Source organism: Anoplolepis gracilipes, chromosome 3 (genome assembly GCF_047496725.1).
Source record: "Anoplolepis gracilipes chromosome 3, ASM4749672v1, whole genome shotgun sequence".
NCBI lineage: Eukaryota > Metazoa > Arthropoda > Insecta > Hymenoptera > Formicidae > Anoplolepis > Anoplolepis gracilipes.
In genome coordinates this window covers 17,314,665-17,340,566 of record NC_132972.1, presented here as the reverse complement: position 1 = coordinate 17,340,566, position 25,902 = coordinate 17,314,665, and the positions used below count along the sequence as shown (strand labels likewise).

At 32.1% G+C, this 25,902-nt stretch overlaps 4 protein-coding genes and 2 long non-coding RNA genes across 35 annotated transcripts in view; 2 read left to right on the top strand and 4 right to left on the bottom strand.

The window, feature by feature from the left end:
* Nucleotides 1-1,009: 1,009 nt before the first annotated feature.
* Rox8 (TIA1 cytotoxic granule associated RNA binding protein Rox8) lies at nt 1,010-6,193 on the bottom strand. 2 transcript variants are annotated; one of them, XM_072889368.1, is made up of 4 exons: nt 5,744-6,193; nt 4,879-5,607; nt 3,609-3,905; nt 1,010-3,353 (listed from the first exon to the last, which is right to left on the bottom strand). In XM_072889368.1, the coding sequence occupies exons 2-4, from the start codon at nt 5,464-5,466 to the stop codon at nt 3,057-3,059; spliced, it is 1,182 nt and encodes a 393-aa protein (XP_072745469.1). In that variant the 5' UTR covers nt 5,467-5,607; nt 5,744-6,193; the 3' UTR covers nt 1,010-3,056. The 2 variants fall into 2 exon arrangements, with proteins under 2 accessions (XP_072745469.1, XP_072745468.1); XM_072889367.1 differs by having other exon boundaries at nt 4,879-6,193.
* A 1,319-nt stretch (nt 6,194-7,512) lies between these two features.
* LOC140663707 (uncharacterized) lies at nt 7,513-9,621 on the top strand. Of its 5 annotated transcripts, XR_012046313.1 has the most exons (7): nt 7,513-7,773; nt 7,951-8,134; nt 8,258-8,470; nt 8,561-8,692; nt 8,777-8,854; nt 8,936-9,231; nt 9,296-9,619. It is a non-coding gene; the product is annotated as an uncharacterized lncRNA (long non-coding RNA). The 5 variants fall into 5 exon arrangements; XR_012046314.1 differs by having other exon boundaries at nt 7,522-7,773; nt 8,561-8,668; nt 8,936-9,621; XR_012046312.1 differs by having other exon boundaries at nt 7,522-7,773; nt 8,936-9,621.
* A 156-nt stretch (nt 9,622-9,777) lies between these two features.
* On the bottom strand, nt 9,778-11,197 carry LOC140663706 (uncharacterized). 4 transcript variants are annotated; one of them, XR_012046310.1, is made up of 3 exons: nt 10,998-11,197; nt 10,379-10,701; nt 9,778-10,293 (listed from the first exon to the last, which is right to left on the bottom strand). It is a non-coding gene; the product is annotated as an uncharacterized lncRNA (long non-coding RNA). The 4 variants fall into 4 exon arrangements; XR_012046309.1 differs by lacking the exon at nt 10,998-11,197 and adding an exon at nt 10,857-10,991; XR_012046311.1 differs by lacking the exon at nt 10,998-11,197 and adding an exon at nt 10,830-10,982.
* Nucleotides 11,198-15,398: 4,201 nt separating this feature from the next.
* LOC140663705 (U6 snRNA-associated Sm-like protein LSm5) lies at nt 15,399-16,236 on the top strand. Of its 2 annotated transcripts, none has more exons than XM_072888100.1 (3): nt 15,399-15,564; nt 15,726-15,922; nt 16,049-16,236. In XM_072888100.1, the coding sequence occupies exons 1-3, from the start codon at nt 15,507-15,509 to the stop codon at nt 16,079-16,081; spliced, it is 288 nt and encodes a 95-aa protein (XP_072744201.1). In that variant the 5' UTR covers nt 15,399-15,506; the 3' UTR covers nt 16,082-16,236. The 2 variants fall into 2 exon arrangements, with proteins under 2 accessions (XP_072744201.1, XP_072744202.1); XM_072888101.1 differs by having other exon boundaries at nt 15,403-15,598.
* Nucleotides 16,231-18,564, bottom strand: Mos (proto-oncogene serine/threonine-protein kinase mos). Of its 2 annotated transcripts, none has more exons than XM_072888097.1 (4): nt 18,355-18,564; nt 18,108-18,286; nt 17,603-17,988; nt 16,231-16,527 (listed from the first exon to the last, which is right to left on the bottom strand). In XM_072888097.1, exons 1-4 carry the CDS (start codon nt 18,429-18,431, stop codon nt 16,231-16,233), a joined length of 939 nt encoding a protein of 312 aa, XP_072744198.1. In that variant the 5' UTR covers nt 18,432-18,564. The 2 variants fall into 2 exon arrangements, with proteins under 2 accessions (XP_072744198.1, XP_072744197.1); XM_072888096.1 differs by having other exon boundaries at nt 18,108-18,289; nt 18,355-18,562.
* Nucleotides 18,565-20,750: 2,186 nt separating this feature from the next.
* Nucleotides 20,751-25,902, bottom strand: part of Ae2 (anion exchange protein Ae2) — a 56,895-nt gene continuing 51,743 nt past the window's right edge. For all 20 annotated transcript variants that reach the window (XM_072888081.1, XM_072888080.1, XM_072888093.1 and 17 more), the window contains one exon: nt 20,751-25,857. In XM_072888081.1, coding sequence (XP_072744182.1) covers nt 25,188-25,857 — 670 coding nt within the window. In that variant the 3' untranslated portion in view covers nt 20,751-25,187. The remainder of the gene's footprint in view (nt 25,858-25,902) is intronic.

The window sequence follows — 25,902 nt, the reverse complement described above, 5'->3', positions numbered from 1 at the left end:
GATATCACTTATCGCAATCAAATCGTTACTATGACGCTCAGCTTTTATTCGCTCTTCTCCTTTTTTTATCTCAATCTCGTTCTTACATACTGACTTTATACAAATTGATTTTGAAAGTTTCAATGGCGTTTTACCGTCGGTGGTGAACTGAATTGCTAATATTTATTTCTTGTCAAACATTGTTGGAATTAAATTTGTCTGTATCTTTTACAGAAAATTTTGCGATACAAAATGAAATAGCGCTTCGTCAATTTATCCCTTTAATAAATGGAATATCTACATATTTCATTCCTCAAAAAATTAGACTCTCTAATAAAGATGTATTGAATAATGCAATGGACACAACACATGCACACGCACATACACACAATCGAGGTCCGATAAAAAAATTGTTTTATCAGAAACAATTATGTGCAATCAATAAACGACTCGCGTATCTACATAATAAAAGAACGTTAATAGCCAAATGATAATAATTAATTATAATAATTAATCAATAATATATAATTATAATCAGATAATTTTAGATTATAATTACCCAGAAAATGTTTGAAAGAATTTCACGTTTTTAAGAACAATTCTTGAGCAAACACGAAACTGAACGGGTAATAATAAATACGCGTGATGTCCATTTTAGAGGTAAGATATATCAACGCGAGATAGCCATTTTCATAGTATTAGATCTCTCAATGCATACCATACGTAAAATTCATTTTTCTTAAATCGATACAAAATCGGAAAATCAGTCCAATCACGCAATCCTCATATGAGGCCTACGCGATTAAGGCTCTCCTGATCTCTTATTAATGTCGTATTGAATTATAATGTCAGAAATCGTGATGTAAAATTTTCTCTTGTAAAATAAGTAAACTTTTTTTATATATTATCATTATTACATTTAATAATACAGAGTGATAAAATTATATACCAAACTTTTTTATTTCCGCTAGAAATGTAAGATAAGTTATATATCTGTGCATTTATTAATATAAAATAACAACAAGGCAACTTTCAATTAATAGATTTTACTAATCCATCCAATATACGAGAGAATGGTGGCATACAAAAGAAAAATTCATTTTATGAAGAAAAATTTAACTCGATTTCTCGCTTCTGGCGTCACAATTCAGTATAACTGCAGTAAGGATACAGGGATTTTAATAAAGATACTGAAGAAAATAAAACCAACTGTATCGTTTTCGCAATTGTACTACAAATTTTCGTTATATGTAAATTTGGAAGACACGAAGGACTCACAAATCGTGCCGTACGGACTATGATAATTCGAAGAAACGTGTGTAGATATATTACGGCTGATTGTCAATTGAAAGAATGAATATTGTTTTACCGTAAAAATTAATTATCGACCTCTGTATACTCAAAGTGTTATGAAATACACACGCACACGCCCGTGTATGTTCATTAGTGTACACACACGCGCGCACATATACACACGTTTTTAATTTTCAATGCTTTTGTATCTTAATTCAGAGAAACTCGTCGCTGAAATATATTCCGATGGAAGTATGCGTGTATTTAACGTTCCTATTATCGTTAGACTTAAATTACATTTATTTTAATTTTTTTTTTTCGATCAGCTAGGTCGTTTATATAAACGATAAGGAGTCACTAAATTTTACTTACAGTCTACGATAGAATATATTGACGGCGATATCTGACCAATCTCTTTGTATTTGCTGTTATATATACTTATGAACGGTCTATATATTCATTTTTTTTTTTTTTTTTTTTTTTAATTACGGCAAGGATTCTTGTAAAGATATATAATAAGCATAACGTAAATAAATCACGAACATTCCACGGATGAACAGAACATAAATATCCGGAAACAGGCAAGCAATATAGCATATATAAAGAGAGCGTTGGTCAACACGCCAAGTTAATGCACATCGTCGTAACGATTAGTGTGCCCAAATTCACATTCACACAAGGAAAAATCTCGATTCACTAATGTTATAGCAAAATCATCTTTTCGTCTCTCTCTTATAGTAAAGTGTTTTTTTTTTACACATCAACCACCGACGATAAATATCACATAACGAGAAAAGTTGTAACTCGTTAATCGACTCTCGGCGCACACAGAGTTTTTATTTGTTTCAAAGAGCCCCGCACGCCTTTGGCGTATACGCATCCACAAGTCTAGCTATACATCACAGGCACCGTGTTTAGCTAACCACGCTTTTCTATCTTATTAACTATTCGGTAACATCATGCGCTTTTTATTATCTTAAAATGAATCGATTTGTCGCGCATGTGTCTCATTCGTCAGTGATCCAAAATTATAATAAAGGAAAGTCTTTCCCGAAAGGGAATTATCTCTCGCAATGAAACAAAAATGAAAATAGTTTATTTAACAACGTAAAATTACACACGTCAGGCGCTTGCGCAGCGCGATCAACGGGTGCGGGGCTCGGTTGAGTTTCAGGGGGGCCACAACGAAGATTAGTTCGGAGATATACCTGGTCAACATACATTACCATGCAAAAAGCATAAAACTTAAATTCTTTACGTTACATCTCGATGTAATTAAACACTACACACGTTTCTACGATTCTACAACAGGAGGAAACGTCAAAAAAATAACGTTATGCTCTTTCAGAACAAATTCTTTTTTATATGTAAAAAAAAATTCCCGCATAGCTTGTTTTTTTTATCTTTTTTTCTTGTTTTACGTTGTGAAGTTGAGTTTAGAGCGAAAGCATTTGACATTTTCCAGCAAGCAACACAGACGACACAGTATCCATTAGTGTGAGGGAGAACATTCATTCTCATACTAATGGACACAGTGTTACATTGTGTCGCTTGCTGGAAAATCCACATATTTAGTTACAGATTCGATATTTATTGTATGTGCGCTACACACACACACACACACACACACACACACACACACACACATACACACACACGCGCGCGCGCGCGCATCGTCGAAAACTTAAGTATAAATGTTGCTCTAGGTATATGACAGAACGATTTTCGCAGCAGCCCCGAGGCAACTATATTGTACGTAACAATTAGCTGGTCAATGATCAATTTCATTGTGTAGGGTATTGGTGCGGCATGGTGTATGTTACCATAGTGGGCTGCTGGCCTGGTGGCAAGGGCGCACTCGCTGTCGGAGATGTGGCGGTGGCTTGCGTCGGCTGCCAGGCACCCGCGTTCGGTGCAGGCATCCTCACACTGTTCATATATTGTGCCTGTTGCCCATAATATTGACCATAATATTGAGCAGGTTGCAGAAATTGTCCCTGCATTTGCGGATAGCCTTGTGGATACCAATAACCCATCTGTTGGCCATAACCGTACGCATATTGCCCTACTCCTGTCGTCACCTGTTGTAAAAAAATTGTTCATGTCTATTTTTTTATATAACTCGGTTGTGTAAAAGATGTAAAACATATATATAAATTTTTTTAGCTAATATGGGATACAAAAGATAAATAAAGTAATTTACATAGGCCTAAGAGGGGTGCGAATGCTCTCAATATGCTTGCTAATAAATCTGAAATAAATACATATAAATGTATATGGTATATATAAGGACCGGACCATGAACAACTTGTAATCATAGGTATGTAAACAATAACCTGTTGAGCTTGATGATTGGCGTTAGGACCGACGCTATTTGGATCACCATTTTCCTTTCCCCAAAAGCATTTAACAATGCTACCATTGATTTCTGTATTATGCGTCGATTCAATGGCATGCGTTGCAGCTTCTTTAGTTGTAAACTTAATAAAAGCATATCCCTTGTCTTTGAACACTCTTATATCTTGGATGGTGCCAAAAGGAGAAAATGTTTTCTTTATCAACTCGTCCGTGATGCCATTTGTGAAACCTCCACAATATACAGTGCAATTGGTAGGACTACTTTGATTATATACCTGTCGAGAAAACAATAATTGATCTTTAGACCATCTCATGTAGAGTTTAACATAAAAATTAAGATCAAACAAATTTAAATTTTCTTCATTTCTGCTGTCTCAAACTGAATCTATGATCTTTGATTTTAGCATTAAAAATAACTATTTGTTCAGAGTCCATGATAATTCTTTTCTTATTTATAGAAAAATTATTAAGTTAAAATACAATAGATTTTTAAATGTCTTTATATGTGTGAGCTATTTCTACAGTGTTTCAAACTTAAACAATCAAACATTATCAGTAGATTCAATAAGTAGCAATAAGAAAAAAATTTTATATAAACATAGGTCTAAAAACATTCTATTATCACATTACATTGAAAAAAAAAGAAGTTTGTTTGATTTCAAAATGCAATCTCCTATTTCTGATACAAAATTGATATGATATGAGATTGGGAGATAAAATAGAAAAAAATGTAACATCTTATGAATGTCATCTTTATCTTCCTTTAATTCAACAAACATGTCATTGATTTTGTTTATCGGTTCCTTTCATGAATCAATTCTTGTACAGTAACATATCATATTATAACATATATATTTTTCTACAAATAAAAATCTAGCAGTGCAAGACCTGATAATCTCAGGGGCCAAACAATTGGTCCCTCTTTGACAATCATTTACTCTTACATCATAATGTAATGAACAGTGAATCTACTATTCATGTTTGATATCTTGGTTGTGACATTTTAACAAAGCATTTCCAGACCTATATTTATGTAACATTTTTTTCACATTTCCACTCATGGAATGTAGTGGCAAATTTATTTGTTAAAATACTCTATATAAGTAAAGAAATTGTAAATAGATCACTATGTGCAAGTAATCATATAGATCCTAGTCGCAAATATAAAGGTACTATATAAAGAATTAGTTAAAGCTACTCTAACCACAACCACCCAGGAGACCAATCAGTCCAGTTGGCTCTATGTACCTCTTCATAGTTGGGTTTACTATTGTTCGAATGTCGTGGCCGCTCAGATCTCGGCGGCGGTGGTTTCCTGGTGGACCAATTGGTCCTGATGCTGCGCGAGCCCAACCACTGGCCGTTCATTGCGTTAATCGCCGCCTCGGCTTCGGACTTCTTGACAAACGACACAAAGGCGTAGCCTTTACTCTTGAGGGTCTGTGGATCTCGCACGATCCTGCAATTGCTGATTTCGCCAAAAGGGGCAAACGCCTCTTTCAAAGTCTGTGTCTCGATCTCCGGCGAAAGATCGCCGACGAATATGTGATGGTGATTGCTGGTATCGAGCTTGGGCTGATTGCCTGGACTAGTCGCCCAGTTAACCTTCATCTCCTTGTCAAGGAACGAGCGTTTATTCATGGCGGCCAACGCTGTAGCCGCGCTCTGGTGATTCGTGAATTCAACGAAGGCATACGGGTCGTTGCCGGGCTCCCGAATGATCTTGCATCCCTTCACTGCGCCGATCTGTGAGAAGAGGGCGCACAGAAGGTCCTCGGACACCGAAGCGTCCAGGTTGCCCACGTACAAAGTACGCGGATTACTTTCCTCACTCATACTCTGAATGTGCTGAACGCACTTTCACTGGACTAATAGTAGAATCTCTCTCGAATCAAAAGAATTCGTTCGTTCGTTTGCTTCGACTCGTTTGTACCCGCACTTTCCCCTCTAAGCCACGCCGAAACTGTCCCACAAGAGCTGGTTAACAGAAGCGCGCGTCGTTATAAGATTATATATGCGCGGAGGGATATGTATGCATGTGTATGTATGTGTGTATGTTGTGTGTGTATGTATGTATGTGTATATATATATAAAGAGAGAGAAGAAAAACCACCAGAATGACAAGCTGGACAGCTGATTTACTTCACTCGCGTTAAAACGCCTAACGTGTAGATTCAATTGCTCGCCATTGTCACTCTTTTCGAGTGAAAGTCGATTAGCTTTTTCTCTTGCACGCGCACAATGATAAGAACGGTAAAGTTACACCCAGCCTCTCTACGTCATACTCGCACTAAAATGGCCGCCCGCGGCTTCCTTACGTTTCCTTTCGTACGCGCGCGTGCAAACACAAGTGCGTTAATGTCTCTTGACGCGACGTCTTCCACCACAAGCCACTGTTACTACTATTCTCTACTTGAACAACCCGTCAACGCTGCAACAATTAACCTATAATAAATACGGCTACCGATGCTCGGATTCACCAACGGACACGTGTTTTTGTATATTACTAGTCAATCTTTCATATCAAATAGCGCCATAGCGCGAACCGGAGAGAAACCTGAGAGCAGTCATGCCACCATTTTTCTTGAAACGCTTTTTCTCCCCAGTACAGTGGCGCTAACTAAATTCATTTTAAAGCCAGAAACTACATGCCCTAAAGCCGTGACGATAGACTTAAGCTCGGGTCTACAATAGCTATAGTAAGACTTAAGCCGTAAGAAATTAATCAATCATATTCATTATTCTTCTCTAAACTCAATTGTGATTGGTTAATTTTTTACGGCTTAAGGCTTACTACATCTATTGTAGACCCGGTCTAAAGGCCGCCGCACACACTTTTACATAACGCATAAGTCTCGTCTACAATGGCCGTAGAACGTAAGGTCGCAAGTAAATTGACCAATGACAGTCAAGTATTTTCGAAAATGTTTGACTGTCATTGGTCAATTTGCTTGCGACCTTACGTTCTACGGCCATTGTAGATGACCCATTAAGACCGAGTCTACAATAACTGTAGTAAACCTTAAGCCGTAAGAAATTAACCAATCACAATTGAGTTTAGAGAAGAATAATGAATATAATTGGTTAATTTCTTACGGCTTAAGTCTTACTACAGCTATTATAGACCCGGGCTAATGCATATACATAAGGAATTCGATTGATTGAATTCCTTATGCATGTGTTTATAGACCAATCAGTTTCCTTATGTATGTGCATTATGCGTTATGTAAAAATATGTGCGACGGCCTTTAGGTCCAGTTCGACCATAGACATCTATATATATAGATGTCTGTGTATAAAAAACAAAACAATTCCGCCTCCATATCTATATGTATACAGTCGGACCTCTTATCCTACGACATTTTCGGTCCGGAATCTTCCCCTTAAACCTCTGATCCTACGACAAAAATTTGAGAGCGGAGGTATAATTTCCCTTTCACGGTCGTAGCATGAGAGGATTTTTTGTCGTAGGATAAGAGGTTTCGTAGCATAAGAGGATAAGAGGTCCGACTGTACTCAAAGATTCTACTAATTTTAAATCTATGGCAGTGACAGAGAGAAGCACAAACTTCTATATAATACTAAACTGCTAATTCCCTAAATTTTGCTTATATAAAGGCCAGTATTCATAGTCCGTTCTTATATTCAAGCTTGTCTTAAATAAGATCTTAAAATTTGTAGTCTTAAGTCGACTAAAAACATGTCTTAAGATAATCTTATATACAGGGTGTCCCCGAATTGCCAGATTAACTCTCGTGGGTAGATAAAGCGTGTTAAACTGAAAATAAAAGTCTTATATCATTTTGCTCAATTTGCAATAATTAATGAGATTTAGGCCGGAATTCATAAACGTTGCTTGAAGTCTGTCTTGAGATAGTCTTTACCAAGATCCATTTAAGCTCCAAAACTATCTTAAGAATGGTCTATATGCACAGATGAATCTTAAAGAATTTAATTTAAGCTTAAGACTGTCTTGATAAAGTTCTTGCTTAGGAAGCCGACTTCGGAAATATTCGGAATTCTCTAGAAATATGACCAATGACATTCAAGATCTATAAGTATAATAGATAGACATGAAAATACGTGTATGTACGTACATTACATTCGATATCAGAAATATAATTATTTTAATTCTAATAAAAGGTAAATTTACTAACAAAATTGAAAGTTTAATTAAAATTGAAAAATTATAACATTGAGATAGTTAAAATCATACGATATTTACTGTAAATTTATTTAAACTTAACCTTACTTATTTCATTGAAAATCCTTTGCATTTATATTTTTTATTAATTTTATTTTTTAACAATTATTTTTTAGAAAAACAATGTCCAAGAGAGTTGTATATTTTGATTTAGACAAGCAAGTATTCCTTGAGATCCTAAAAAAGTACAAACATGTAATCGAATTAAAAGGTACAAGTTTCTCCTCATTGAGAGAGAAATCAGAAGCTTGGTCACTCATTATGGAGGAGTATAATAATTCTTCCTTAATTTCTACTAAAGTATTAAATATATTTTATTATTTATGCACTACATCAGTTTTATAAATTCTTTTTGATATACACATGCACACACACACATATATAAGTATATACATATATATAAAAGCATGTGTTATATTACAGAGAGATGTACAACAGTTAAAGAAATATTGGTCTAATATAAAACAGCAAAATAAAAATATATTAACAGCTGAGAGACAATCAAGGTTTCTCACCGGAGGAGGACCACAAGAAGCTGTTAACGAAATTGATCCAAATGTTTAGACATTGTTCCTGATTTAATGACTACAACACCAACCATTTCTTCTTCTAACTTATCTACACAGGAATCTGGAGGTACTTAAATTATTTTTAAATAATATATATAATTTTTAATCTAAAAAAAAATTATATTTGACAAAAGAAATAATTGAGATAATATTTTAGATCGACAAAAAGAAGTTTTAAAAGCAGTCCGGCAGAATTCTTTCACAAAAATTATTGATATTGCTAAAGGAGAGCATTCGAAAAATCAACAAAAATTATTAACATCATGTAATAAACTGACATCTGACAACAGTAAATCAAATAAATTAAATTAATAAAATTCTTTTTAGTAATATATGAATAAAATAATTTTATATTTTTTTTCTTTATACGTAGTAAATGAAAAAATAAATGATATAGAAATGGAAATTGATGATACATTATCTACTGAAAGATGGTCGAGTAATGAATCTGGTGAGAAAATATCAAATTTTATTCAAAATTAAAAACTGTTCATTTTTAATATGTATACATATTATGAAAATCATATTTTAGATATATACATTGTTGAAAAAGAAAACAGAGAGAAGATTAAATTTCGAGAAGAACAGACGTATAAATACCAAATCGTTTCCTAATTCAAAGAAGCAGAAAACTAAAAGAATGACATTAATATGTGAAAAAGAAATGGAATTGGCAGATATAAAAATTAACCATGAAATTGAGATGTGTAAGCTGAAAAAAGAAAGAGAAGAATATATAAATCAAATTACGATTGAGAAGCTTTTCTTAGAAAAAAAAGAGTTACAAGAGAGAGTCAAATTAGCAAAATTCCGTGCTCAAAAAGAGATGTAAGCAATGACTTGTCCTTCAATTAAAGAAAATGTGATATCTGAAAATGTTTATAAATTTTAGGGGAGAACATTATGTCCCAGGTGATAATGAGCAGGAATAAGTTTTATATGAACAAGTATTATTAAGGAAATATAAGAATTGTTATTATATTACATTATTTTCTGTTATATTTATTACATTTATTTTATGTTATTACCTAATTACTTTTTAATTATTTGATATAAGTTTTTTTATTTTTACAGTATTATTTTAGATAATATTTGATATAAGTTTTTTTTATTTTTACAGTATTATTTTAGATAATATTAGTCAATTGTTTTCTTTAATTATTTGATGTAAGTTTTTTTTATTTTTACAGTTTTTTTATTTAAGACAATACTAATCAATAACGAATAATTATTTTATAGTATTCCATGCTTAGCAATATTATTAATAATATTATATATTATTTATTGATTATATATTATATATTATGATATTATATATTATTTTTAAAAATGTATAATAAATGAAAGTATAATAATGCAACAACATAAAATTATTTATTTACCATTTATTTTTTTATTTCTAAATAAAATTTTGTTTACATTTTCTATCAGAATTTATTTAAGTTAACAGCAATAGACTCATTTGTCTTGACATCTTTATAGTTATTACTAACACACACACACGCACGTATGCTATCAAAATATTTTTAAAGTTTTGCAATAATGATAAAAGAAAATACAATCTCTAATATAACATTTTAAATAATATAATTAACTTGATTACAATTAAGGTCTTTGCACGTAAAAAAATTGTAGTCGTAATCGTAATCCTTCAAAATTATTGCCCAATAACCTTATATGTGTGCAATCTATTGCTCCATCAATACAAGGAAGTCCAATACCTCCATATCCAAATCCTAATTCCTTAAATTGTCTTCGGTTTTCTTGCATAAGTGCTGGATTTGTCACAAATTTGATATAAGTATTCAAATATGATAATATAATGGTTACTCTAAATATTATTCTGCTTATTGTTGGTTGTGGTAATTTCATAAGATCTCCATTTACTTTCTAAAATATAAAACAATATAATTATTTATATTCTTTTTTAAAATTAAAAAGATGTAATATAGAAGAGATGTAATAGAAAACTTACTTGAAAACTACAGGTAGCATAAAATCTTAGGCAAATGAGTAATTGAATAACTGGTTCAATGGGAAGACCTCGCATATCAGGTCTTGTTAAACCATCTGTAACCAAAGGTAGTAATCCGTACATAACAGAGTCTTTCGAAAATCTATATCTTATGTGGAATTCATGTTCATGATAAACTGTAAACGGATTAATTGCATCTCGCACATATCGTTTTTCACGTATTATGCCAATATTGTCATTTTCTTCATCCGAAGAGGAATCAGAAGCTTCAAACAAATTAATGTCAAATTGGCCTAATATGTTGAATTCCATAATGCCTTAACCTAAAACGTATAATAAAAGTTAATAGTATGAAACTAAATATTTATCTTAAAAGTTATTTTATATAACTCACAAAGTATTATATAATCACAACACTATTATACATATACTACATAATCTATATAATTACAGTACTATTTTTTATTTCAAAACTAACTATCTCAAGTCTACAATTTACTGGACTTGACTAAGAGTTGCTCAAGACGTCGCTTGAGTAGTAATTGTGCATCAAACAATCTCAAGTCGTACTGAAGATGTAATTATGAAACGGGATTTGCTTCATTAAGCATAAACTCACGATTCAGCTTGGGTTCGGTCTTTAGCAAAGTTTTATGAATCACACGCTGTCTTAAGCATTAGCTTAAGCTCGTCTTGACAGTCAAGCATCGTTTATGAATTCCGGCCATAAATTAATAAAAATTGGTCAATTCGTGCCAGGATAAGCGCGCGGCGCGAAGAAGCCTTCTACTCGTTACTTGATACTAGACGCGCGACGAGACAATAGGCGGAGCGCTCTACAAAGGACGTACAAAGGACGTACAAAGGGCGTACTGAAAGAGACACGTACAGTGCGCGCTGCGTTTTCCACCTAACTTGAACTCTTTTATTTTTCGTTTTGGTTTCGTTTGGTCGGTCATCGTTTTTTTTTAATTAAATAATTAAAATTTCGAAGTAAAATTAGCCGAACATTTTTATTTTTCGTCCAATCGAGTTAAACAAGAGCTTATTCAATGCAGAATCGTTAAGTGGTCACGAATAAATTCTTTACAACGTTTAGTGGTCCATAGTTTATCCGAAAAATGAAAAAAATTATGTGCGGTAAAATGACAATGACTGTAAAATTAGCCGGACTAATATATTATTCATTAAACAATTTTGTTCTAATTAGTCTTACATGATAGAAAATTGTTTGGTGGTGATTGGTAGTCCAATTACAATAAAACGTTTGGTTCTTAATTAATAGATTATCACGATTCTAAATTCTTTTAAGGCTGATTTACACTTTGGCAGAAAAGCAGAAAGCAGACAAGCAAAAGCCAATCAAAACTCGCGTTGGTGGTAAGTTTACTAGATAATAAACTTCCATCTAAGCGTTCTTTTCTAGCATGTACATAAAGTACATCTTAAAAAGAACGCTTAGATAGGAGTGCATAGAGGGACGGGGCGAAGCCCCGTCCCCATAAAAAAGTATAACAAAACTTGAGAGCGTAGAAACTACCAAGGCTGACAGTACTGTGTGGAAGTTTCAATGTAAAATCTTAATTCATCCTATGTCCGAACTCTTACACTACATTTATAATTTTTTATTCATAATCTTACAAAATAAATACTGAATGCATTGATGCACGATTCATTGAGCCATTTGCTTAGCAGCGCTTCAGTCAAATAGCATTTGCTTAGGAAAATAGCATTGAAACTTCCACACAGTATTGTCAGCCTTGGTAGTTTCTACGCTCTCAATTTTTGCTATATGTTTTTATGGGGACGGGGCTTCGCCCCGTCCCCCTATGCACTCTCACCTAAACATGTACTTTATAATGCATATACGACTCTACATAGGTTTGCAACTTGCATAGCAACATAAAAAGGATTTATTAAAATTAAAAAGGATTTATTTAAAATTTTGTATAAGTTACTAAAACGCATGCGCGCGTGACCGCAGCGCACGTCCATGTCACTATACGTCGCCCGAATGACAGGTTTCATAGTCTCAAAAGTGATCATCTTAAAAAATTTATATCTCGCTTCACGTGGCAGAGCGACGATTTTTTCTGCCAGATTCGTTCGTTTCGAGCCAAAATCTATTACTAAAAAAATTTTTAATAAAATCGGTGAGGAGGACCGCTCATCTTCACATTTACCCGCTTTTCTGCCAAAGTGTGAATCAGCCTTAAAAGAATTTGGAATTTTACCGCACATAATTTTTTTTATTTTTCGGATAAACTATGGACCTCCAAACGTTGTAAAGAATTTATTCGTAACCACTTAACGATTCTGCATCGAATAAACTCTTGTTTAACTCGATTGAACGAAAAATAAAAATGTTCGGCTAACTTTACTTCGAAATTTTAATTATTTAATTAAGAAAAACGATGAATCTCCAAACGTTTTAATTAGACTTCCAATCATCTCCAAACGATTTCCAAAAGATTAGTTAATTTTAATTATAAAAAAATCAAAGTAGTTCGGCTAACTTTACAGAGCTTAGCATGAAAGGATTTTTTGTCATAGGATAAGCAAAGAGTAAAAAAAAACAGGAGGGAGCATATGGCTCGAGCTAAACGGACGGAAATGCCTATATATACTAGCATAAAAGTGGACACTCAAAATGGCTGCTTATAGGCGCCAAAATTGAATGGCTTTTCGGAGATGCTGAAAGAACAAAATTTTAAATATAAATATAGAATATACTTAATATTTTTAATAAAATTAACTCAATAAGATTAAATTGAAATATATAATTTTAATATGCAATAAATAAAATAATATATATTAATATTAAAATTTTAACACATTATTTACTGTCCTTTAAATAGTATATCTAAATAAAACATAACCTTCAAAACATTAAATTCTTGTTATTATATTGATAACAATTATTAACTGATGAAATGTTATTCCATAATTTCGCGCTGTTGTTGTTATGCCACAGGCCTGACAATGCACCATAATTTTATTTTACTATTTTTTTTAGAATTAATAATTGTGCAAAATAATACACGCATGTGTCTCTCTGACAACAGCAGCAGACGATGCTAATAAGCGTCAAAAAAGTGGACACTCAAGATGGCGGCTTCCATTAGCGATTTGGCTAGCCTCCACCACCGATATAGTCCCTCTTGTTTCTTTTTACTCTTTGAAGATAAGAGGTTTCGTAGCATAAGGCCCTGCGCACAATAGGAAAAATATTAAATATTAAGAATAAGAATTAGGAATAGAGATTAAGGGTCGACAGGACCGACGAGAAAATTCCAGCGTCACTGTCACCAACGTTGAGAAATGAATTCTTATTCAATGTATTAGTGTATGTCTGTATACGTACATCATTGCATTTTAAGAGAGACAAAGACGATGTTATTGTCTTTCATTGTCTCTCCTTAGCAAGCGGTGCTGCCAACTCAATTTCTTACAATTAGCTGCACTTGCACTTTAGGTACAGATACAATATTCCATTCGGTAATATTTTGCCTCGAAGAAGTTATATTTCTTTATAAAACTTTTTTTGCTACATTCCTTGTAAAGTTTATTACCCCGCTAAAGAGTCGGATTTTACATTTTGGCTTTTAAAAAATTTATAATAATTACAATCGATGCACCTGGTCTGTATACTTCATTCACGATCAGTATACCTTATTCATGTCAATTTTATGAAATTTTATTTTAAGCCTTTTTTCCAAAAAATCACTCTTTAGCGGGCTGCGAGAAATCCTCCTAAATAAGAATATCATTGTTAAATATAATTCTTTCTTAATTTATAGCCGAAATATCGTCGAAAAGAATTTGTAGTTCCGAAGTCTCCGCATGAGGTCTCCACCGTGGGTCCTCTCAACCCTTAAATGTAACGCACAATTAAAAAAGAATAAAATATAAAATATAAAAATTGTGTCATGCAGACATAACCATAACAAAATAAAAAATTCATAGCTTATAAATTTAAATATGGATTTAGGCATTGTTAACCAGGAAGTCGTCTTTAATCCCAGAGCAATATTTTTATTTTCCTATTTTATTTTTAAATTAATGGGAATTATGCTATTAAAAAGAAAAAATAATAAACATAAACTTTGGAAAAATAGGCACTGGTGAGTCCGTCCTATTAATTTACAAAGAGATAATCTAAATAATTTCATCCCTTTTATAGAAGAGTTTAAAAATGATGCTGATCACTTTTTCCGTTATACCAGAATGACGTTAGAAATATATAAAAAATTTCTCCCTTTCTAAAGAAAACTAGTTTAAAGAAAGCTTTAACTCCAGAACAGTGTTTATTAATTACACTAAGGTATATTTATTTATTTTTTTTTAAATTTTGTATTACTACAATAATAGTTTACAAAAAAAATAGATACATTTTTAAGATGTTTAAAATTAATATTTTTAAATTTTCTTTTAAGAATGTTCTATTTTTTTGTAAACTTAATGCATATACTTTGTAAAAATAAAATCATGTTTGTCTAATATATATTTATTTTATTTATTATTAGATTTCTAGCTAGTGGAGAATCAATTTTTTCCATTGCATTACATCATCGTGTGAGTGAATCAACTGTTCGTGCTATAATTGTTGAAACATGCTTAGTTATTATTGATAGATTGTCACCTATTTATTTAAAACAACCTAATGAAAGAGATTGGCTTCATATTTCTGAGGAATTTAGTAAGATTTGGAATATGCCGCCATAATAGTATGAGTTTAATATTTAATATTTATATTCCGTAATTTTAATTCTTTATTCCTAATTCTCAATGCATTGTGCGTTAGTTCATTTATTTTCTCGTTTTAAAATAATATAATATTTAATATTTAATATTTAATATTTAATATTTTTTCTATTGTGCGCAAGACCTAAGAGGGTCATAGGATAAGAGGTCCGACTGTATAAGAACGGACTATAAATACCGGCCATAGAAACAGGCGCATGTCACCAAAGTCGACGCTTAAGATGGCTGCCCGAGTACTTCCGTCCCCAGTGAATTGTATTCCTACTACCGATACATTCCCTCCTTAGTTTCTTTCCTCTTTGATTTTTACTATCTCTATGGTTACGATATAATTATATGTTCTGTGGATATAGTTCAATGTTCAATGGGATATGGTATATACATAATACACATACAAGTTATAAGTCACTATGGCTACTTCGGTGAGCACAAATCCGTCTACGTTATTGCCTTTAGGTAAATCAATTAATAATCAATTTGTATGTATAAATGCTGTTCCTTTAAATCTCTTTTCTTTTTTAAAAAATTTAATATTATATAAATTAATCAGTCTCGATTCATTCAATCATAACATTATTTGCAGAATTAGTCGACAAGTGCATTGGTTCTAGAATACATATCATTATGAAAAATGACAAAGAAATTGTAGGAACTTTGCAAGGTTTCGACGATTTTGTCAACATGTTATTGGAAGATGTGACAGAAAGTGAGGCAACCCCCGAAGGCCGTAGAGTTACAAAATTGGATCAAATTCTTCTCAATGGCAGCAACATCACTATGGTATTTTTTATTGATGCTATCTAATATTCCATTCAGTTTTAAGAGATTTAAGATTTTCAAAATAGAAACCAGGCAAAAGAGAATATGGGCAATGACTTTTATTTATTTTATTAATTTTTTTTCCAGTTGGTACCTGGTGGCGAGATGCCAGATACATAAAACTGATTTTCAATGCTTCATATTAAGCATGTATCATTCTTAGAATTTATCTTATTAAGACATGAATGGTAATCTAGCTATGTATCACAAGTAAAATCCAAGTATACTTAAAAGCTTGTTTTCACAGATAAATAAATATTAATAATTGATTATAAGAGATTGAGTTTATTGATTATTTCACTTAGTGTTGGTCTGTCTGTGATATTCTGTGACCATGCTGCTTTGAACAGTTCTGTGTATCTTCCACCAAATTCATCATCAAGAGTTTCACTTTTAGGACGCGTTCCTTTTACAGAAATATATATGATAGTATGACTATGCAATCCGTGGAAGGGTACTTTCCGAGACAGCATTTGCCAAGCCACGATTCCTAATGAGTAAACGTCGGCGGCAAATGTAGGTACATCTCCTTTGAGCACTTCTGGTGCCGTGTAACCTGGTGTACCCTGATGAAGAGGTACACAAATTTTTCTCTTTTTTAAAATAATAAAATATTGTATGATTATTGATTACTGTAATAGGGCAAATATATATCTTTAAAATTATAAAGAAAAAGTTGAAACAATTTTCTTTTCAAGTATAAAGAGTGTGGTTAAGTTGCCATTGGTGATGTTCTCCAATTTTTCTTTAGTCGATTTCTCTATTAATTTTGTGAAGCTAAAGATAAGTAGATTACAAATATATAAATTTCAGAAGGTGTTTAACAGCTAGGATATGCTAAATTTCATTATGTTATAATATTTCATGTTACATTCTAGCAATATTCTCAGAAATTAAAGGAGCTTTCCAGCAAGACATAGTGTAACATGATATATACCAGTGTGAGTGAGACACACTGATATATTTCTCTCACACTAGTGAACACTGTATTGCACCGTCTTGCTGGAAAGCTCCTTTAATTTCTGAGAATATTGCTAGAATGTATTACAATTCTCCATATTTATTTTTATCAATATTACAAATATTGCTGTTGTAACCCCGAATATATATATATATATATTTTTTTTAAATAAAACAAAAAAATGTTTTAAAACGTATAAATGCATTATCATTGTAATTATATATATATAGAAGAATTGTGATTTCTAATAATCCAAATTTGTTAAACTTATTCTAAATATATTTGTAGTAAATATTGCAGTGTTGATAGTGAGAGATTTACATGTATCTACTTAAGTTTTTATTGTGTTAAACAGTATAACATTATGTCATTGCTAGAACACTGTATTCAAACACAATGTTACACTGTTATCAAGGCACTATGTAACTTGCTGGAAAATACTTAGAATGTTTGAATGGAAGCTTTATTGTTCCAAAGAAAATAGACTCTAAACTGTTAGACTTGAAATCTTTAGAATTTTCTTTGAAATAGTAAAAGGTGAGCTACACTCACAAAACTTATATATTTGTAATCCACTCGTAATTAGCTTTGATTTTATCATACAATTAATTTAGAAATTGACTCAAGAAGAATTAGGGAACATGTCAGCCACTTTAGTGATAAAAATTGTATATGCATACTCGTGGTCTCGTCGAAATGTGTGGTTCGCCGATCAATATAGAGCTACCGAAGTCGGTGAGCTTAGCTCGATCATCTGCAGTCATTAGGATATTAGTCGCTTTTACATCCGCGTGTATCACCGCAAAATTGTGACAGAATTGAAGGGCGCAGGCGATGTCCCGCCAAATGGAAACCCGCTTCTCCCTCAACAGAATCGAGTCCTGTAATCTGTCTTGCAATGACGTACCGCACAATTCCATCGTTATCAAGGATAAACTGCTACCTTGTTCTATATTCAATATCTTCACAATATTAGCGTGTCGTAGAGCAGCTGCATGTTTCTCCGAGTTTATTACTTCGTTGTCATTCAGTTTGCGTTGAATTATCTTGGCTGCTACTTGATCCCCTAAAAAAGAGAAAGAGACAAAAAAAGACATATAATTAAAATTTTTATTGCGCTTTTTTCGATTTTCTCATCTTTTTGTTTTATTGAAGTCAATGAAGTTTATATTGAGATTAAAATACCTTTATAAAGCGCCTTGTAGACGGTACCGAAAGCACCCGTGCCTAACACAGGATGATGTTTTTTCGGTAGACCATTCCTCAATAATCTGATTCTATTTGGAGTATCGATATTAAACGGCGACAATAAATTTTCATTCTTCACAGTTTTCAGAACGTTAGGAGTTTTTGGACTTGATGCTCTACTAAATTATTAAATGATTGGCTAAATTATTTGGCTTGATATAATAATAAAGAGATTTGTCCTCACCTAATATTCGATACATTTTCCAATGACCGAGGCGACAGATGTTTCAACGTAGGTATTAATCTTCGTGGCGAAGCCATTATTCTGTTTATTCATGTTCATAATAACTTCTATACATGAAATATAGAAATGAGAAATATCAAATTTTTTTAACCATCTACGTAAAAAACTGTTAAATTTCTATTAGTATTAATCATGTGGGAAAATATTTCTCCATTAAGATTCCGCTCTTTCTATGTAAATACATCGAAGGACGATAGGTCATCTAGAAACATCTTTATTATGATATCTACAAATACACTATAAAAAACTGCGCATAGAAGAAATAATTTCGAATTTATATTCTGAAATATTTATATTCTCCTTCTATATTTTAAAAGATACAAAAGTATCGATTAAAAAGTAATAACGGAAAATTGGGACGATGTAAATATCAAACAGCATAGAGTGCAATTAAAATATATTTTATTCTTTCAGTCGCTAAAATTCAAGAGCTAAATCAGCTATTGAAAGCCTATTGCTAATTATTACTTCTTTTCTTTCTTCCTTTCTTAATACTGTACATTAATTATTTACAATTGTTCTTTCGTTCCGCAATAATTCGCCTTCTTATTATATACCATATAGTAACTCATGCAGATGTATATGCGTTTGTACGTGTGCATCAATCTTTACGATAATCGATTAAACGTCTAATTACAATCTGCATTACAAACTTGTTTTGTTATCAACATTAAAGTGCTTGTCTAGATATCGTCTTGGTTTTCGAGCAATTCTACTTGCTATCACAATGATTAAGAGAGTATCAGAGTTTCCATTTTCTCCTTCTCTCTACCCTACTATTAATTAACAATCAATGTATCCCATGATATAAGCGTCATAGAGATTAATAACATATTTTAAAGAGAATGAAAATACAATATGTCATCTCTCTCTCTCTCTCTCTCTCTCTCTCTCTCTCTCTCTCTCTCTCTCTCTCTCTCTCTCTCTCTCTCTCTCTCTCTCTCTCTCTCTCTCTCTCTCTCTCTCTCTCTCTCTCTCTCTCTTTCTCCTCTCTCTCTCTCTCTCTCTCTCTCTCTCTCTCTCTCTCTCTCACGCACACACAAAGTGTGTTGATAAAGGTGAGCAATTTCTCTCTCGTGGACATGTGTTTTTGTTAAAAATATCATTATAAATTTTTTTCTATAATGCATTTTTATCGAGATATTTGTTTAAAGTTAAAATTCTTGAGTCTTATTTTTCCATAACGCATTTTTAGCCAGATATGTATTTAAAGTTAAAATTTGAGTCATTTTTTTCAAATAATTTTTATATCACTGCTGAATAATGTATAAAAACTTTTTTATATTAATTAAAGATCTTTAAAATAGCAATTATAATTATTTTACAATTTAAAGCACAGGAATGTGTTGAGAGGAAGTCATCAAGTATTTTATAATTTTGACTAACTCTATTTTGCTTCAATAAGTTTTAATATGATAAGCTTTAGTACAAATTAATGCAATTTTTACATAAAATAATTATTATTATTATCTAAATAAAAGTTTAGTTTATCATTTTAAAATGTGTTTTTCTCAAAAATTATTTGTTTTAATGAAGTGAAACAAGAGTATTTTTTTCTTAGAGAAAGATGTGGAGAATCTAAAAACAGATTTAAAAATAAAAAATGTCAACAGTTTAAAAGTTTTGTAGGTTGAAAGGCTTATAGGTAGTTTGTTCCTCTCTAAGGTGGTATCTAGAAACCTATTATGCTATTTTAAAGATCTTTAATTAATATAAAAGGTTCTTATACATTATTAAGATTTAAGAGTGATATAAAAGTTATTTAAGAAAAATGATTCTTAAATTTTAATTTTAAATATCTCGGTAAAAATAATAAAAAAAATTTTATAGGCATTTATGAGATTATTTTTACTAATATTCATAAGAGATTGCCACCTGTACTAGGACATTCTGCATATGTATATATATATAACTATATTTTTTAATTGAAAATAGTTTATTCAATTAAACTACTAACTATATAGCTTCTATTTCTCTCACCAGCCTTATTCCTTATTATAAGCTCCGAACTGATCAATTACAACATTATTGATTGCTTAATCTTATTGGAAGCACGCACACATTTGTTTTGAATTTCAAACATAAAAGGATTGTAATCATAGAGTATTTAACTAATAAATATATATTTTATGAATTTATTCATATATTTGATAGGATTCAAGCGCAAGACGTTAAAAATTAAATCAAATATTGTAGAATAAAATACTACAATTTTAGCTGACTTGTGTGTGCATGTAAGACTGGTATATTTATTAAAAATCCGTAAAATTTATTCCGCGCAAAGATTTATGGAATTGAAAATCTAAACGTGTAAATGCGTGTCTATAGATATAAAAATATATATAATATGTAAGAAATCACCTTTTTAAGTATCGCAAAATGTAATGTACCTATGCAAGTCAGATATACGAATTTGCATGTATATATGCATGTATACAGTGCATAATTATTCGTGTACGCGCATACATACATACTAATATATGCAGACATATATATGTATAAGTACTTGTGAATTTAAAAGATATAACGCACATATGAAATGTAGGTAAATCAGAAATCAAAATCGAAGATTTTAAGAATGTACAAATATGGTAAAGTTTAGAAAAAGAAAAAAATTAAAATCGGATTATAAAAATACTAACAATAAGATTTATTAATATGAATTCATTGAATTCATAATTCGAATTGAATTATAGAATTAAATTTGGAATTAGAGATCGATAGAATCGTCGTTTATAAAAGAGAATTAAAAGAATTAATAGAGAATTAATAGAATTGAAAGTTTTCAATTCTAGATTCGATAAGTGAAGGACGTACATTTAAGCAATTGTGAAAAAGAAATATAAGAGGAAACCTTGGAAAATTTTATGTATTGCGCGAAATCTAAGAGTCTGAGATATTAAGAGAATTGTAAATATAATGAGGTATTGTTTGATATGTAAAATTCTTAATAATCAAAGAAACATCTATGAAAGAAAGAGGAAGGAAATATATTTGTAAGATTTATGATTATCTTTCGGCGATCACACACCACCTAGAGTCTCTATAATACATAAAGCCACCGACGAGATTGTGATTACATTTACATATCACTCTTAATCGAGTTCAATAATATCCTAGTTCTAAGACTAGCCAATCACAGTCATCCTTAAAGGAATAATTGTGATTGATTAGTTTTAGAATTACGGATATTATTAAAATAAGGATTAAGGCTCGATTAAGGCCCGATTGCACCAATATTATTTTGGATTTACGTGGCACTTAAACATGTATCTATCTTTATCTTACTTTCTAAATAAATAAGGACAGACCTATATTTAAGTCTCGCTTAAAGCCAAAATAATGTTGATGCAATCGGGGCTAAGAGTGACATATAAACATAGTCTTTATTAAGAGTCAATAGGCAAACTTCGATGTCGTAGCGACCAACATTGAGAAATGAACTCTCATGTATTAATATACGTCCCTCAGGTATTAATATACATAATCCCTGCACACACAAATACCATTGCATCGCAAGACAAGATGGCATTATTGTTTCTCCTTGTCATATGATATGTTACCAATGTAAGCTATTGTTAGCTACATTGCTATCTTAGGTATAAATAATGATAATTGTCAGCAAACTACGCTTCAAAAATTTATACTTTTCCGTGAACTTTGAACGTATTACTTATATTTTGTCAGAATTGATGTTAAAAAACCGGATTTTGATTTGGTTTTTAAAAATTTATAATAAATTGCACACGTGCTGATTTACATTCTACACTTTTAACAGTGTAAAACGGCCATTCGTTTTCTGCATATTCCTCAAAAAAATATCTTTTTATAAATTTTTTTTATATATCTTTTATTAATCTAGAATTGGTGTTAAAGAATTCGATTTTGCAAAGTGGCTCTTAAAAATTTATTATGAATAAGAATCGAATTCGTGATCATGTACTTTGAACGGTAACTAATTACACCATTGTCTACCGAATTATCATTTTTCTTTTTTCATCCTTTATCGAAAAAAATCGCTCTTTAGCACTAAAAAGTCGATGCTATTGACGACGAAAATCATAATTATATTGTTTTTCTATGCATATTTTGATCGGAATATGCAAAAAACAAACTTCCAGCCGACAATTTTCACAATATCTCCTGCCGACCCTAAAACACCGATAGTTTTATGGGGTTTAGTGTAACGGGAAAAAATTACCGAAATGCAAAGATTTTGCCGTAGATAAGAAAATCTTTGTGCTATTAATAATAAAACAGTGATTAAATATAATAATATAAATAAATGCCTATTTTTGTTATTTTTGAGACACCTACATAGAAGATCTATACATTTTTTATAATAAAATAGTAGTTAGATGAGTTAAAATATTCGCATGATTTAAATAACTCATATAATTAATTTTAAGTCAAAACGGCTGGTAATATCATCAATTTTCTGTTACCTCTGAGCCCATTGAGGCCACTTGGTAGTCACAAAAATTTATTCAGGGCTGACGGTTTTTAATAATATTTCGTCGGTGATAGAGCTTATACTATAATGGAGAGGCTTTGCCTATATATATATATATATACTGACGTCAGAGAGTCTACTAAAGAAGGACCGACAGAAAGGATACATTTTATTTCTCTTATTGTAAACTTCTCATTTTGGATAGTAGAGAAAAGACAGTTTATATAGGAGAACGTTTACAGTGTAGATCTGCTATTGTTTATCATTCAATGTTTTCTATTCTCTCTATCGATCTTATTTCAATGTGCTAGGACCGGTCCGTTAGTATAAGCTCTATGAGCAAGACGCACATACATTCACGCATATACGCACATATATGCCATTTTGAGGGCTTATGGGTCAATGGAAAGAGATCTTTTGTTCGATAGCTAGATTTTATTATAGGGACTCTAACATCATCTAGCCAAAGTGTTATTTCCATAACGTGCGTACTTTAATTTGGCACTATTTCTACGTGCCGATACATTAACTTTTCCTGAGCATTATATCGTCAAACGATCAAACTTGAGGCACTCAAAGGCTTTCCGTTTAATTTCAAGAGCGCAAACGTCCCACCATTCATTAAGTATATGCGCAAATAATTTGATTGCTTTATATTATAATATAATAAAACTATATTTACACTTTACGATATAAAAAGTAATTGCATAAATATAGACGAAGTCGAAGCAACTATAAAGAATGTAATTGAATATGTATATTTGTGTATCTGAAAATTTAGAAAATTATAGCATAAAATATTCTTTGAAATTGAAACTGTAAAATGAGGGTTTGATAAAAAATTGAAGAGTCGCGATATTATGTGCACGAACAAGAATTCATTAAAAGACTATAGAATATTAGTTTCGCGCATAATTAAAGATATATGAAAAACTAAAAATCTGCGGAAACATTTCCATGAACGAAGAAAGTAGAATAGAAACAAAAAATCTGCAGACAAATTGTGTTCAACCAACGAAAATCCAAATAAAATCTGACAATATCTGATAGTTGTCGATTCTCTCGACACTCATTTATATAAATATATTAGATATCGTTTTTCAACTTCCTATCAGTAAACCCAACATTAGAACATTATAAATCTCAATCTGATGAAAATAGAACTCTATATTCTTTGACTGGCACTAGACACTTTAGAAGACCCTGATATATGAAACAGGATGTATACTAGCAAAGTTTTATGAAAAAACCATAAAGATATAAGAATAAAGTTTGCAAAAATGCGACAGAGAAAGAAAATGCTGCATATAGACCTCTTGTGTTTTGTCTAATCACGCAAACTCCCCCTCTTCGCACAATCGTAGTGAACGCGTGATTAGATAAGAATATAAGGGAGCTCTTATATAGTGTTCTCTTTCTATTCCTCTATTGCAGTGCTCGGAGTTAGTTGCCCTTTTCGGGCCGATTTCCGAGGCGACGCCTCCTATTCCCCCACTAGCGCTCGAGGCTCGACGGCTGCCGAATCGCTTCAGGCGCGTCCCTATAAGAAATGTGTTGGGATCCGTATGTTACGCACACAAATCGTTAGTTTTTTTTGCTAAATAATTTTTATTTTTATAAATAATTATAAATAAAATTATGTTAATAAATAATAAATATAATAATAAATAATATATACAATAAAAAATATATAATAATAAATTATAAGTAAAAATATTAAAAATATTAAAAATATTATTAATGTTATGTAAAGCTATTATATATATATACGTACACATATACATATACATATTCGCATGCATATTAATAATAGAATTTTTAATATCTTTATTAATAATTTATTTTATTTATTATATTTTTTTTATTATATATTATTATATTATTTGTTATTATTATATTTATTATTTGTTAATATACTTTTATTTATTATTTATAATTTATAAAAATAAAAATTATTTAGCAAGAAAAATTTTAATGATTTGTGGCGTAACATACGGACCTCAATATATTTCTTATAGTTACACACCTGAAGTATAGCGTTCGGCGGCTCGGCCGTCGAGCCTCAAGCGCTAGTGGGGGAATAGGAGGTGGCGCCTCGGAAATTGGCCCAAAAAGGGCAACTAACTCCGAGCACTGCTCTATTGCATCCACTTACGCACTAGGACTCGCGTACTTTACTTTTATATCTCTATGGAAAAGACAAATTTAGAGAAAGAATATATGAAAGAGAGAGAGAGAGAGAGAGAGAGAGAGAGAGAGAGAGAGAGAGAGAGAGAGAGAGAGAGAAAGAGAGAGAGAGACGCATCGATTAAGGCACAGTCTAACCAGGTAACGGAGCCTCCTCGTAAAAGTCGAGCTCATCTTCGACTTCGTGCTCGGATCCTTTACTGTCAAGGGCACGCAGTTCCGCTGCGGTAAAAAAGTGGCTCATCTGAGCACGCAACGGCATCATCAGGATAAGAAAGAAGGGTAGAGCCAGAGCGGCCCTTGTACTTTTGACGATCCACAGCACGACCAGGCACAAAATCTGTATGAGGGTGAAGACGTGCATCTTGTAAGTTTGTACGCGCCGTACATAGTTTGCTGTGCCGTGATGCTTAACCGGCATGAAAAACAACTTGACGCGATCAAACAGTTGCACACCGTTTGTTGATGAGATGCCCATGTAAAGAAATACACCCAGCAGGACGGACATCGGTACCCGACGTAATAACGGTGCCATCAACACGCTCACACCTATCAGTATCGCAACCAGAAGGGCGCTCACCCGCTGTTCCTTCACTTCGACGATGTGCGGTTTGTCACCGGGTGCATGGGTGCGTGACATCACAGTTACGGCGGATACATGAGTAAGAGAACGTACCGACGCGGCACAGCACCAAGGCGCACCCATTAGACCGCATCCCACATTCATCAAGCAAACTACTACAATATCCATGTGATAGCCGTTGCTTTTACGTAATTTGCGTTCCTTCTTATCGATGATTAATCTGCAAACCAAATATGATGTGATTGATTAGTTAAAAATAAGCATG